At 38.6% G+C, this 13,447-nt stretch overlaps 1 protein-coding gene across 1 annotated transcript in view; it reads right to left on the bottom strand.

Annotated features, from left to right (window-relative positions):
• Window positions 1-11,674, bottom strand: part of TBCA (tubulin folding cofactor A) — an 87,880-nt gene extending 76,206 nt beyond the window's left edge. The window contains exon 1 of the mRNA XM_010588233.3: window positions 11,508-11,674. Coding sequence (XP_010586535.1) covers window positions 11,508-11,560 — 53 coding nt within the window. The 5' untranslated portion in view covers window positions 11,561-11,674. The remainder of the gene's footprint in view (window positions 1-11,507) is intronic.
• Between the last annotated feature and the right edge of the window lie 1,773 nt (window positions 11,675-13,447).

Here is a 13,447-nt window from a genome sequence, read left to right on the forward strand (position 1 = left end):
GAAATCACAGAGAGGCTTGCATAACATACACATCCTGGATCCTGTTTTAGACCTACAGATTAGAATCTTAGGGAGTACAGCTGGGTAACTGCATTTTTCAAAAGTACTCAGGTTGATTCTTTTATGTAATGAAGTTTGAGAATTATTGTTTTAGTGCAGCAGTTCTCAAACTCCTTGGTCTCGAAACACCTGTGTACTCTTAAAAATTTCTGAGGATCTCCAAGGAGCTTTGTTTATGTGAATTATATCTGTTAATATTCACTGCATTAGAAATTAAAACTGAGAAAATTTAAAAACATTTATTTATTTATTTTCCAAAACCAAAATAAAATTTAGTGAAAAGAATGGCACTGTTTCACATTTTTGCAAATCTTTTAAATGTCTGGATTAATAAAAGCCGCTGGATTCTCCTATCTGCTTCTGCATTCAGTCTGAATTCAGACTTCTAGCTTCCTATACTGTGAGAAAATAAATTTGTTTGTTAAAGCCACACCTATTTGTGGTATTTCTATTATAGCAGCACTACATAACTAAGAAACCCTCCTACTCTCTCACTTGGTTGCTGTTCCTCAAACAAGTCAAGCTTGTTCTTTCAAGTCTTTATTTGCTGTTTCCAGTGACTAAACGCTCTTCTTCCATATATCCCATATATCCCATGGCTGATGTTGGCTATACTGGGCTGTCCTGAAGGCCATTCCTCCATACATCTGTAATCCATACATGACCCCCTCTTGGGGAAATTCTGCCTTATGTTAATTCGTGCATGTGTGTATTAGGAGCCATTTATCACAACATACACTGTAGCACCATTTGTAAAAGTGAAAAACTTGGAGGGGAGAGGGAGGAAGGGAGGGAGAACACTAAATATCCAACCACATATGCATGAAAAAATAAACTTGTACATTCATGTAAGAAAATGAATTAGAGCTATATCTTCCAACATAAATAAACCTAAAAAACAAAAATATGCACAAAAAGCAAGTTATATGAAGATTCCTATAGTATGACAGTAGAATTTTTCAAAATTTTAATTAATTTACACTTTGATAGATAAACATAATTCAAAATTATAAGATATTTCTTCCCATCCCTGTCCTCTGGTTATATAGCTTCTCTCTCAAGAGAGATCAATATGATCAGTTTCCTATGTATTCTTCCTGACATAATTTATGTTATATAAACTCATTAAATGTAGAGAAAAATGCTGTGATATGGTTTATGTATACCAAAACCAAGCCCACCACCGAGTCAATTCCGATTTATAGCAACTATATATATATTTACACACATAATAAAATATAAAAACATGCAAAGAAATGATAAAGGCCAAATTCAGAAAAATGCTTATTTCCAGAGGAAGAGGGAGAGAAATGGACTCATGGCATTTAGGGGGCTTCAAATGTATCTGTAATGTTTCATAACAGGTTTATTAAGTTCTCTCTAGATTTTTTTTATACCTGAATTATTTCTTCTTCTATTTTTATAAAAGAAGACAGATAAGGAGATCAGATATGAAAAGGTAATTAGTTTAGTTTCAGAATTACTGGATTTAAAACCAGACGTTACTAAAATAAGGGCACTGGGCCTCAGTCAATACTTTAAAATGGGCCTAAAGCTTAGGAGAAAGGTGATGATTAAAAATTCACATAAATACTGGGGGAAAAGGAAAAAAATATTCACATAAAGTGATACCTGAAGTTCTACGAATAAATGTTCATATACATATACACTCCATAACCTAAAAGAATACTAGGACCAAAACTTTTCTATTTTAAATTTCCCTGCAATACCACCTATCACCCATAATGAGATTCCAACTTACCTACATCCCTATTCTTTCTTAGGTTTCAAAAAAATAACCAGAAATGTGATTAAATAGACTCTCACATTCTGGTTGTACGAACAGTTAATGCACATGGCAGCTAACTAAAAGACTGGAAGTTCAAGTCTACCCAGACGTGCCTTGGAAGAAAAGCTTGGTGATCTACTTCTGAAAAATCAGCTTTTGAAAACCTTACACAGCACAGCTCTACTTTGACACTCATGGGGTCACCATGAGAATCAACTCCATGGCAATTTCTTTTTTTTTATTTACTTGAGTAACTTAACAATAGGCTGTTACACACACACACACACACACACACACATACACACGTCTGTTCAACTAGAATCAAAGACCATGTTCTGCTTAATTCTAGGTAAACTACAAAATCTTTTTTGATCTAACTTTGGTGTTGTTGCTATGTGCCCTCAATTCTGATGCACAGCAACCCTATATGAGAGAGCAGATCTGCCCCATAAGGATTCCTAGGCTGAAATCTTTACAGGAGCACGTAGCAAGGTCTTTTCTCCTGTGGAGCCACTGGTGGGTTGGAACTTTTCAGTTAGCAGCTGAGCACTTAACCACTGTGCCACTTTCTGCAGTAGAGTAGTCTCCTTCCTAGTTAAAAAAAAAATTCCATAATGTTGTTAGCATTTTAAAAAACAAATCCTTGCTATAAATGTGTTTTCTTAGCTCTTATTTCTCTAGCTAGTACAAATATTATGCTAAAAAAGTCTCTATTTCAGGACTGTGATTACTTAGAGTTGTTTTGTTTCTCTTTTGAATTTAACTAGAATACTCATCAACTTTTTCCCATCTCAAAGTCTCTCACTTTTAGTTATAAAGCTAACTTCTATTTCTAGACTCTTGAGCTGTTCAGAACCCCTCTTGTAATTGACCTCTTTTCTAGTTTCCTTTATTCCTCAACTCATTTAACAAATAGGTGTCAAATGTCTATTTTGTGAAAAGCACAGTATTAGACACCATCCCTCTGGTCCCTGAAAAGATGAGAACTGCTTGTCCTTAAGAAAATTTTTGCATACCTTAATATAATGCAGAGTCCTTAGAACTTAACACTCTAGGGTCTGGAGATCAAAATTACAATACCATACTAGCAACTTAAATTCAAATATACTTCAGCAGATATATAGATCTTCAAAAGTTTCATGGTTTCAAAAAAATAACCAGATACTGGTACAACAAGACCCACAGACCAATGGATCAGAATTGAGAACCCAGATATAAATCCATCCACATATGAGCAGCTGATATTTGACAAAGGCCCAGGGTCAGTTAATTGGGGAAAAAATAGTCTTTTTAAGAAATGATACTGGCATAACTGGATATCCATCTGCAAAAAAATGAAGCAGGACCCATACCTCATACCATGCATAAAAACTAACTCCAACTGGATCAAAGACCTAAAGTCTAAAATGATAAAGATCATGGAAGAAAAAATAGGGACAACGTTAGGAGCCCTAATACAAGGCATAAACAGAATACAAAAAAATAACCAGAAATGTGGTTAAATAGACTAATACGGCTATTCAGGCAATGAATGCCATATTAGAAACATGTCATATAGTGTTCAGAAGCCAGGACTTATTTAGGAGAAAAGTAAACAGATGTTACTCCAGTAACCTCTACAGATAAATAAACTCTAAGTTAGAGCATATATTTATATATAAATTAAGCTCTGTAAGATATTTCTTTCACACAGATGAAAGGATCTCAACAACAGATAGGAACTCAGTTAAAAATAAAACATCCAGGACAGTTTAGGAATAACTGTAATCTAGCAATAGAATTGTAGGAATGTCTTCTGATAATTGTAGTGAATCATTCATAGGTTGTGGAATAAGGGTTCTCCAAAACTCACTTGACTACTCTTCCCTACGATAAACTTAAAGGAAGTGTGATAAAAAAGTGAAACTGGCCGTGGTACATTGTGTTAACGATACTGATACAGTATTTTTTAAAAGCTGTTAAAAAGACAAAGTCACTGATACAAACAGAGAAGATATTTTGCTGGGATTTAGGGGTAGGGAATCACTACCTCAGCAGTTATAGAAAGATGGCTATTACACAAAGTCCTAGAGATTACTTAAAAACACAAGTTTCATACTCTTCCCTTCTCCCTTCACAGCCAATCAGTGTACATGACAAACAACTAAAAAGCGAGCTTTTATCACAATTTAAAAGAAAGCAAGTTCCAGTGTTTTTCTTGGGTCAGTAATCAATCACTCATCCTTATGCCTTCACCCACACTGTTTACACCTCTACAGAAAAAGAATAATGATGATGCTAAAACTTACTCATAAAGATGATGCTCTACATCCTAGCTTGATGAATAGTGTCTAGAGTTTTAAAAGGCTGCAAATGACCATCTACCCAGTCCCACCATCTAAGATACACCTATTGGTCTCTTCCCATCTAGAACGAAGGACAGTAAAGGAAATCCAAGACTCAAGGAAGAAAGTAGTCCACAAGACTAACGTCCCACGAGAATCAGAGCTTCTTCTAGCCTGCGACCAGAAGAACTAGATTGTGCCCAGCTACCACTACTGACTATTCTGACCAGGGGGAGAAATGTAGAACAAAACTCAAATTCATAAAAAAGGACAGACTTACTGGACTAATAGAGACTACAGGACCCCTGAGGCTATTGCCCTAAGACACCCTTTTAACCTGGAACTGAAGCCACTCCGGGAGGTCGCCATTCAGCCAAATAATAGACTGGCCTATAAAATAAACAATAATACCCATAAGGAATGTGCTCCTCTTAAACAATAACTATATGAGACCAAATGTCAACATTTACCCAAAATCAAAGATGAGGAGGCAAGGAGTGGCAGGGAAACTGGACTGATGAAAACGGGGCAGGCAGGGTGGAAATGGTGAGAGTCTGATACATTGTGGGGACTGTAACCAATGTTACAGAACAATTTGTGTATCAGTTGTTGAATGGAAATCTAATTTGCTGTGTAATCTTTCACCTAAAACATAATATTTAAAACAAAAAAAAGAATAATGACAATGCTAAAGATAACAATGACAGTACAACCCACTGCCTCCAGTCGATTCCGACTCACAGAGACCCTATAAGACAAAGCAGAACTGCCCCACAGGATTTCCAAAGCTATAAATCTTTACTAAGGCAGACTGCCACATCTTTCTGCCACATAGTGGCTGGTGGGTTCAAACCACCAACCTTTCGATTAGCAGCCAAGCACTTTAACCACTGTGCCATCAGGGCTCCAAATAACAATGACAATGGTTAACATACAATGAACACTTATACTACGTATCAGGCATTTGGGCTATTTTACATTAACTACCTTATTTAATTCTGTAACAACAATAGGAGAAAGGTACTATCATTAACCTCATTTTCCAAGTAAGAAAACCGAGGCTTTTTTTTTTAATTGTTATTGTGCTTTAAGTGAAAGTTTACAAATCAGTCTCTCACACAAAAACTGAAGCTTTAAAGGTTAAGTAATTTGCCCAGATCACATACATAATAAGTCGAAAGTGGAGCCTAGGATTTCATCTAATTCCAAGAATAAATAATAACTATTTTTTTTTCTTATAGACTCTATTATTTTGTAATACAGTGATTGATTCAATAGCTCCGAACTGCTTATTAGGTCAAGTTCAAAATCCTTATAGAGGAAGGTTTCATTCATTTGTTCACTACAAAGACATTTGTTGAGGATTTATTATGTGCCAATGCCATACCAGGTGATTCAATGACAACAGGATGTAGGTTCTGAGAAAGTGAGGCCACTAAGCAAGTGATCTCTGGATCAGTTAAATGTGTGACAAGTTATTTAAAAAACTGTGCACTATGTGGGCACATAACAACATCACAATGGGACATTATTACGTTCTTCTATAAGTGTATTATTGGAAATGGAATACTGGACTAGATAGATCACATGTCTAAGTACTTACATTATAAGGGATCTGGACTGCCACATTAACAGAAGTTTCCAACCTTGTTTACCACAGATTTTTAAAATTTCCTACCAAACAAAAAGCTGTGATGAAAACACACACAAGAAAGGGCAGAGATCTTTCATTTTCACATTCAACTCACAGAACAGCATAGCTCGTGTTGGGAAAAGCATGGTCATGAGTGGCTTCAGCTTTCTCCCTTTCCAGCTTGGAGAGACATCTGGTTGCCAGCTGTGTAGCTCCAAGTAGTTGGCAGAAGGTGACGAAGAGCTGACCATCTGCAATCAACTTTGACACTGCATCTGACCACCACTTTGGAGAACCTGATAAATTACAGAAATTCCAAAACCCAAACCAAACCAAACCCATTGCCATTGAGTTGATTCTGACTCATAGCAACCCTACAGGACAGAGTAGAACTGCCCCACAGGGTTTCCAAAGCTATAAATCTTTACAGAAGCAGACCGCCACATCTTTCTCCGATTGAGTGGCTGGTGGGTTCAAACTGCCTGTCTTTCCGTTAGCAGCCGAGCACTTCACTGTGTCATCAGGGCTCCTTTACAGAAATTCCAAAAGAGTTGGCTAAATTTCAAGACAGGAAGCCACCCACTCTACATGAATTTACTTTAATTCAGTCAAGGTATATGGTGGGGGAGAGAAGAGAAATGAAGAGAACAAAGCTAGCAAAGCTCACAGGAATAATTTACAAGGCTATGTCCTTAACCTCTCCCAGATACTGCCCACTACACTTCTATCCATCATTACTTTAAATATGGGAAGTATGTAAACAGCTAAAGCTAAGGAGGACAGCTTTACATCTATGTAAGTATATTTGTCATTTGCATTTTTCACTTTTATGCCAGTATAATATATATTCAACTAATAATGTGGAGATATTACTAATCTTTCATGTTGTTTTTATGCCTACTGTACATTGTATAAGTACCATATGCAGCTGTATATCAGAGGTGTAGGCCTAAACAATCTTGGGAAGATGCCACAGTTTGGGAAAGGTGCTTGCTTTATTTAAAAAAAAAACAAAACCAATACAATTTCCCCACAGGTTCGTGATATAAAATTCTATAATCAAGGTTTGTAGATCTGTAATTATGGTATGTCAGCTACATTTAAACAAGAGTGTTAAAAGATTGTTAAAGTTAAACTAACACAATTGCAATGTGAATTGTCCTAGTCTCATTCTAATCTACTGGTGTCACTTTCATTTAATCAGAGGGAAACTATGGGCCAATGTCAGTGCTATTTCCAATGCCCTAACATTTTTTGTTCACATTAGATTTTAAGCCATTACCAATCTAAAATGGCTATAAGAAGATAGATTCAAGAAAGTATTTTTAATCAATCAATTCAGTCACCAGTGGGTTAGTTTAGTAGGCTTTATTGAAATTAAGTTGTGTTTAAAGTCATTAAGTAAACTTTTATGTTAAAAGGATGAAAGCATGTTTCCTGCAGCATACCTTTCAAAACCAAACAATATGGATATATGAATGACACAAGAATTCTTGAATTTACCACACATCTACTTAAAAACTTGTTTTTTATAAATCCTACTTGGAAACTTAAGGTGGACATAAGTCATTCCACTGAAATACCACGTCAACATTTAAGAAACATCAATCCATATTTTCTTCTGCTTCAGCGAAAATTACTTTCTAAATCACGAACAATCTAAAATAATAAAGGAAAAAAAGCTACTCTGGCAATTATTCATATTTTCAGCAGGCATTTAAATTTTAAGTAAGGTGCAACGTTCAACTCACAGTTGTACTATCAGCAAAAAACCTCCAAATAAAGCACGGCACACACAAAATACAGCTATGTTAACTAGTTCCAGAAGAGGTGATCAATTATCTTGGTCTGCCTGGGACTTTCCCTGTTTTAGCACTGAAGATTCTGCATCAAGGAAACCCCTCAGTCCCAGGCAAACTAGGATCACTGACGTCAATGAAGTATCAAAAAATAGGGATTTCACAGTCTGCACTGGAGAAAAAGAAAATGGGAGGAACATTTGGTAACTCCCTGCTAGGGCTGCCAGATTAGATGTGACCCTGAAGTGGGTATCAGTAATTCTATAATCTGCCTGGAAAATGGACACAAATCATTAAAAAGGGCCTGCCAAGGCCAAACCTACCAACTAACACTTCCAGTAAGTCGCACGTGAACAAAGGCCCAAAGAACCTAGTGTAATAGCCCATCCAGGCCTTAGTGCCCACATCTCTCTAGTTTTATATCCAGAAATTAGTCCTCGGGAAAAATAATCCTGTTGCTGGGAAGGGGATATTTAAGGAGCCCTGTCCGACTCTTACCTTATAAACCAGTTCTAGTACCTGGGCTCTTGCCTTATTCCTAGTGATCTAAGCATTCTCTTGAAACCCATTTCCAGAAATCAGATGCTTTGCCTTGTTACCCTGTGAGGTAACAAAATTTCTAGAACTAGGGCACTATGAGACTTTTGTCTATTTTCTAAGGGCCTAAAATACTGCCCTTGAAACTTGTTTTACCTTCCTTTCTAATGTGGACTGCCAACTATCTAACGTGGGCTGCCGTCAACTACAAAGCCGTCACCGTTTTGCCAATCTGCTGAAACAGCCATCTTCCACTCATTGACTTAGCTCTTTGATGCCAAATACCACCATTGCCTGTTTCCATCTTCCCCTAACATTCCACCTGCCTGTCCAGATTCCTTCCTAAGACTCACCACAGGGAACTTATGGATCACTTGAAACATTCCAGCAGATCTGATTAGATATTAAACTCTAAGAATTCACTCTCCCTAATATAGCTTACCCAAACTGAACTTTAGGACAGAAACCTAAAATATATTTCCAGTGGCTCTCAATTCCTGGAGAGAAAACTAAAGGATATGGGTACATGAATGATGACTTTAAATATCTGCTTCCAAAAAAAGGTTATGACTTCTGAAGAGGAATGAGGCTATGGGAAATGAACATCTGACTTAAAAAAAGGTGCCTGAGCAGAAGCTGTTTTTTAGACCATTGCTTTAAGAAACTAATAAATAGAATCCTTTTCTCAAAATCAAGAACATGTCTGAATTATGAAATAGGTCAAGAAGCCTTTGAAACTAAATTTGAAGAGAAAAATGCATATCTTTTAAAACCTTTTCATTATGAAAAATTTTAAACATGAATATAGAGAATATAATGAAGCCCAGAACTAACAGTTATGAATATGTTGTCATTATCTGCCTCATCTATTTTTTTTTCTTTTTAAAAATAGGATACTAAGGCAGAAGATGGAAAGAGCTATAGTAAAATAATTTTCAGGAGAAAATAACAGAAGAGAAAGTAAGAAACAATACTTATAGACTCAGATTGTTATATATCAAGGTAAAATGAGTAATAACCAGCTAAAGCAGAAATCTCAGTTTTTTTTTGAAAAAAAATATACACACACATCTCATTTTAGTAAACACAGGGAAGCTACAGGGTCACTACGAGTCGGCATCGACTTGATAGCAATGGGTTTGGTTTTTTGGGTCTACACCAACATGTCAACAGGAAAGCCACGAAAAAAAAAAAAGTGTGGTAGACATTTCCATTAATCTATAAACAATTTGAGAGTCATTTATGAAAGGGTTTCAGAAAAATGATAAATGTATAGAAGTATGAAAAATGTTTTTCTTTAAAGCCTGATAATGCTCTATTATTAAAAATAAACTGAAGACAGAACTTTATTTTCAAGGAGTTTACATAAATACTTGAGAGTTTCTGGAAGCATAAAAATTTAGTTTATAATTATCTAAATGAGTATGTTTTCTCTAGAATATGTATTGTACACATACAACTACTTAAGCTGACAAATTTTTATAAACTACTATAGGATTACTATGGGATTATTCGACTGAGAAATGTCAAGGTCATATAGGTAACTAATGGGAACTACCAAGCACTCTCATTCATGCCCTGGTACATCTGCCAAATACACTTCCTAAAAATGAGACAACCAAAGGAATCCTAGCAAGTGAACAACAGAACTCTGACAGTGTGTATTATTTACATTTTCAATTATACATCTCAATTCCTCTCCGATTATCACAAATTTTAAAAAACTTTATTAGAACACTGTAGCTTAAGTAGAAAGTTGCAGATCGGAAATCTGGGTTCCTTCCTTGTTCTGCACTAACTAGCAGCTAACCTTAGGGGGAAAAATATTTTTTAACTTCATTAAGCCTCAGTTTCCTCATTTGTAAAATGGGGATAAAACCATGTAATTAGCTAATATTTACTGGGCACCTGCTATTTGTCACATACTGTGTTAAACAGCATAGCGGGTGTTTCTTGCTACAACTGCATTAAGTAGGTTCTTACTCCATTTTACAAACAGCATAATGGAATATACTCCAGAATACATAACTAATAAATGGCAGAATCAAAGATCTGAACCCAAGCTGCCTCACTTCAGGGAAAGCCATGCATCAAATTACTACTTGTACTACCTCACTGTTGTTCGCTGCGATGAGTCAGTTCCAACACATGGCAACCCTACGTTTATTCTAGAAATGTGCTTCATAGGGTTTTCAAGGCTATGGTCTTTTGCAAGCACATCAACAGGCCTGTCTCCCAAGGTACCTCTGGATGGGTTCTCTAACCATCAGTCCGTGGGCTGTAAGTGCTTAACCATTTGCGCCACCCAGGGACTCCACTATTTCCATACTATCTCCTTAAAAAAAAAAAAAAAAAGCCTACTAATAAGGAAAGCTTCCAGTAAGTACAGTGAGATACTGTGCTACGACAGAGAAGCAATTATCTTAAAAAGTGAATTTATTCTTCCCTCTGCCTTGTCATTCCTCTGGTGAGAGTACCGATAAAAGGAAGAAGGGTGGACGAACAGGAAGCCAGTAGGCTAGGATTACAGATTTCTACTCCAAAATAACCTGCTTCTTCAGAAGGCTGATTATCTTTTCTTGGAATGCCTCATCAAAAGTAGTCTCATCTTCTTGGGACTGAACAATAAAGTTCTAAAGAGCACTGATATGTCTAAGCAGTCAGCAATTAGAGTAAATTACAAGGCTGCTCTACCCATGATAGTTACTGAGGCAGCATCCACAGCCTCTGGGGCGAGCTTCGGGAATTTTCCTGAGTTAGGCCACAGAAGTTTGATGAGTGTGCTGCAAGTTCGCGCCTCAGTTCTAGAAGGCTGAGAGTCACGCCAGCCATGTTAGATCACAGAGCTCCACCACAGGCTCTTGCTTGATGAAGGCTGGGCTCTCTGCGTTCCCCCAAACTTTAGAACCTGCTTTCGCGTCCACCTGAAGGCAGGTCATGGATTGTAGCTCTGCTCCCCTCGCCCCAATCACGTTCAACAAGGACACCCTGGGCGCGCGCACACCCCAGGTACAGGCCCAAAGCCCAGCCCACCCTCCCGGTCCCGGGTCCCCTCCGGATCGCGGGCCACCACCCCTCCACCTCCCCGACCGCGGGCGCCCGCGGGGCGGGGCTACGGCCAACCCCCGCCGCTATTCCGTCGGGTTCCCCGGGACAGAAGGAGAGGAAGGGGCGTGCCCTGGGCCGCGGGGTCGGGCCCTCGGCGCGCCGGGTTCCCACCCCGCAGCGTCCCAGCCGGCAGCAGAGTCCCAGCTGAGGCCCGGCGTTCCGGGCCCGCATCCGGCCTGTGCTCCGCCCAGCTTCTCAGGCCGCCATGAGGCGAGGGAGAGGAAGCGATGGCGGCTGAGCTGCTCGCGGCTCCTTACCGTTTCACTACGCCGGTTTTGATCTTGATCTGCCTCACGCGAGGATCAGCCATGGTCCTGGGAGCGCTGCGGGTAGAAGAGGCGGAGAGCTGGGTAACCGTGGAGAGAGACGGCGCGGAGGTGACGGTTGTGTGCCGGAGGCCGCCGCGACCCCGCCGCGACCCCGCGCGCATGCGCAGGCCCAGGCGCGCTGCTGGCGCCCCTGCCCCTCCCCGGGGCTGGCGGCCGAGACCGTGAGCGCATCGCTTTCCCATGCCTCCACGCGTTTTTCTCTCCGCTCGGTCGGAGAGCCCTTCTTTTAGTTTGTACACAAGTTAACGCTTTACCTGGTCTCCACAGCTTGTGCGTTTTGGGGAAGCTTTATTAATTCCCCGTGTAGATTGGATTGGCCCTTACATTGCTTTGAATGATTATTCCGTTCATTGGACGGTGTGACTAAAAAAATTGGATTAAGTATATTTTTGGTGTCATTATCTGGTGGACAGTGGGGGCAAAGTGATGGATGAGTAGTGGAATAAACTACAGTCATGCACTCAATCAAGAAAATTCTCATTCCCCGGATCCCTGCAATAAAAATGTTTGTAGGTAATGTGCCTTGCAAAGAAAATGACTGAGGACTTCTTCAAATAATCATCACCTATAATGTGGATTATAATGTACCTTAAATATCCAGTTTACAGAAATGTTTGTGGCACATCAAAGCTTGGGCTTCAGGGTCAGACAAACCGCTTACATCCAGGGTTCCACCCTTTAACAGAGAAAACTGAGCTCATATGCTACTTAACCTCACTGCTGAGCTTGTTTCTTCCAGGGCATGGAACCAGTTGTGGGGTTGAACTCCTGCTGAGGATTTGCATTTCTACCTCAAATATACTGAATCAGAATCTATATTTTCTCACACCAATACTACTCAAACTATTTCAGAGTTTGAGGAATACTCCAGAATTAATTCTATGAAACCAACATAACCCTGATACCAGGTGAGGCAAAAAAAAAGAAGGACATCACAAAGAAAATTACAGACCAATATTCCTCATGAATACAGACACAAAAATTCTCAACAAAATTCTTTCCAGTAGAATTCAACAGCATATCAAAAAACAAAAACATCAATCCCACCAAGTGGGATTCATACCAGGTATGCAAGCATGGTTCAACATTAGAAAATCAACATAATCTACCACATAAATAAAAGTATCACATGATTATCTTAATTGATGCAGGAAAAGCATTTGATAAAATCTGACATCTGTTCCTGGTAGACTCTCCGCAAAATGGGAATAGAAGGGAAATTCCACAACATAATAAAGGGCATTTATACAAAACCAACAGCCAATATTATTCTCAACAGAGTGACTGAAAGTATTCTTGAGAATGGGAACCAGACAATGATGACTTTATCACCACTCTTATTCAATGTTGTGCTGGAAGTCCAAGCTAGAGCAATAAAGCAAGAAAAAGAAAGGGCATTCAGATTGGTAAGGAAAAAGTAAAACTATCCCTATTTGCAGGTGATATGATCCTATACATAGAAAACCCCAAAGATTCCATAAGGAAGCTTCTGGAACTAATAGAAAGATTCAGCAATGTGGCAGGATACAAGATCAATATGCAAAAATCAGCTGGATTCCTCTACACCAACAAAGAGAACTTGGAAAAGGAAATCAGGAAAATAATACCATTTACAATAGCCCCCAAAAGATAAAACACTTACAAATCTAACCAGGGACATAAAAGACCTAGACAAAGAAAACAGTTAAAACACTACTGCAAGTAACCAAAAGAGACATACATTAAGTGGAAAAACATCCCGTGCTCACGGATAGGAGAATTCAACACTGAAAATGTCAAAACTACCCAAAGTGATCTACAGATATAATACAATCCTGATCCAAATTCCAACAGCATTTTTCAGTGAGGTAGAAAAGCTAATCACCAAC

The sequence above is a fragment of the Loxodonta africana genome, chromosome 2 (genome assembly GCF_030014295.1).
Source record: "Loxodonta africana isolate mLoxAfr1 chromosome 2, mLoxAfr1.hap2, whole genome shotgun sequence".
Classification (NCBI taxonomy): Eukaryota; Metazoa; Chordata; class Mammalia; order Proboscidea; family Elephantidae; genus Loxodonta; species Loxodonta africana.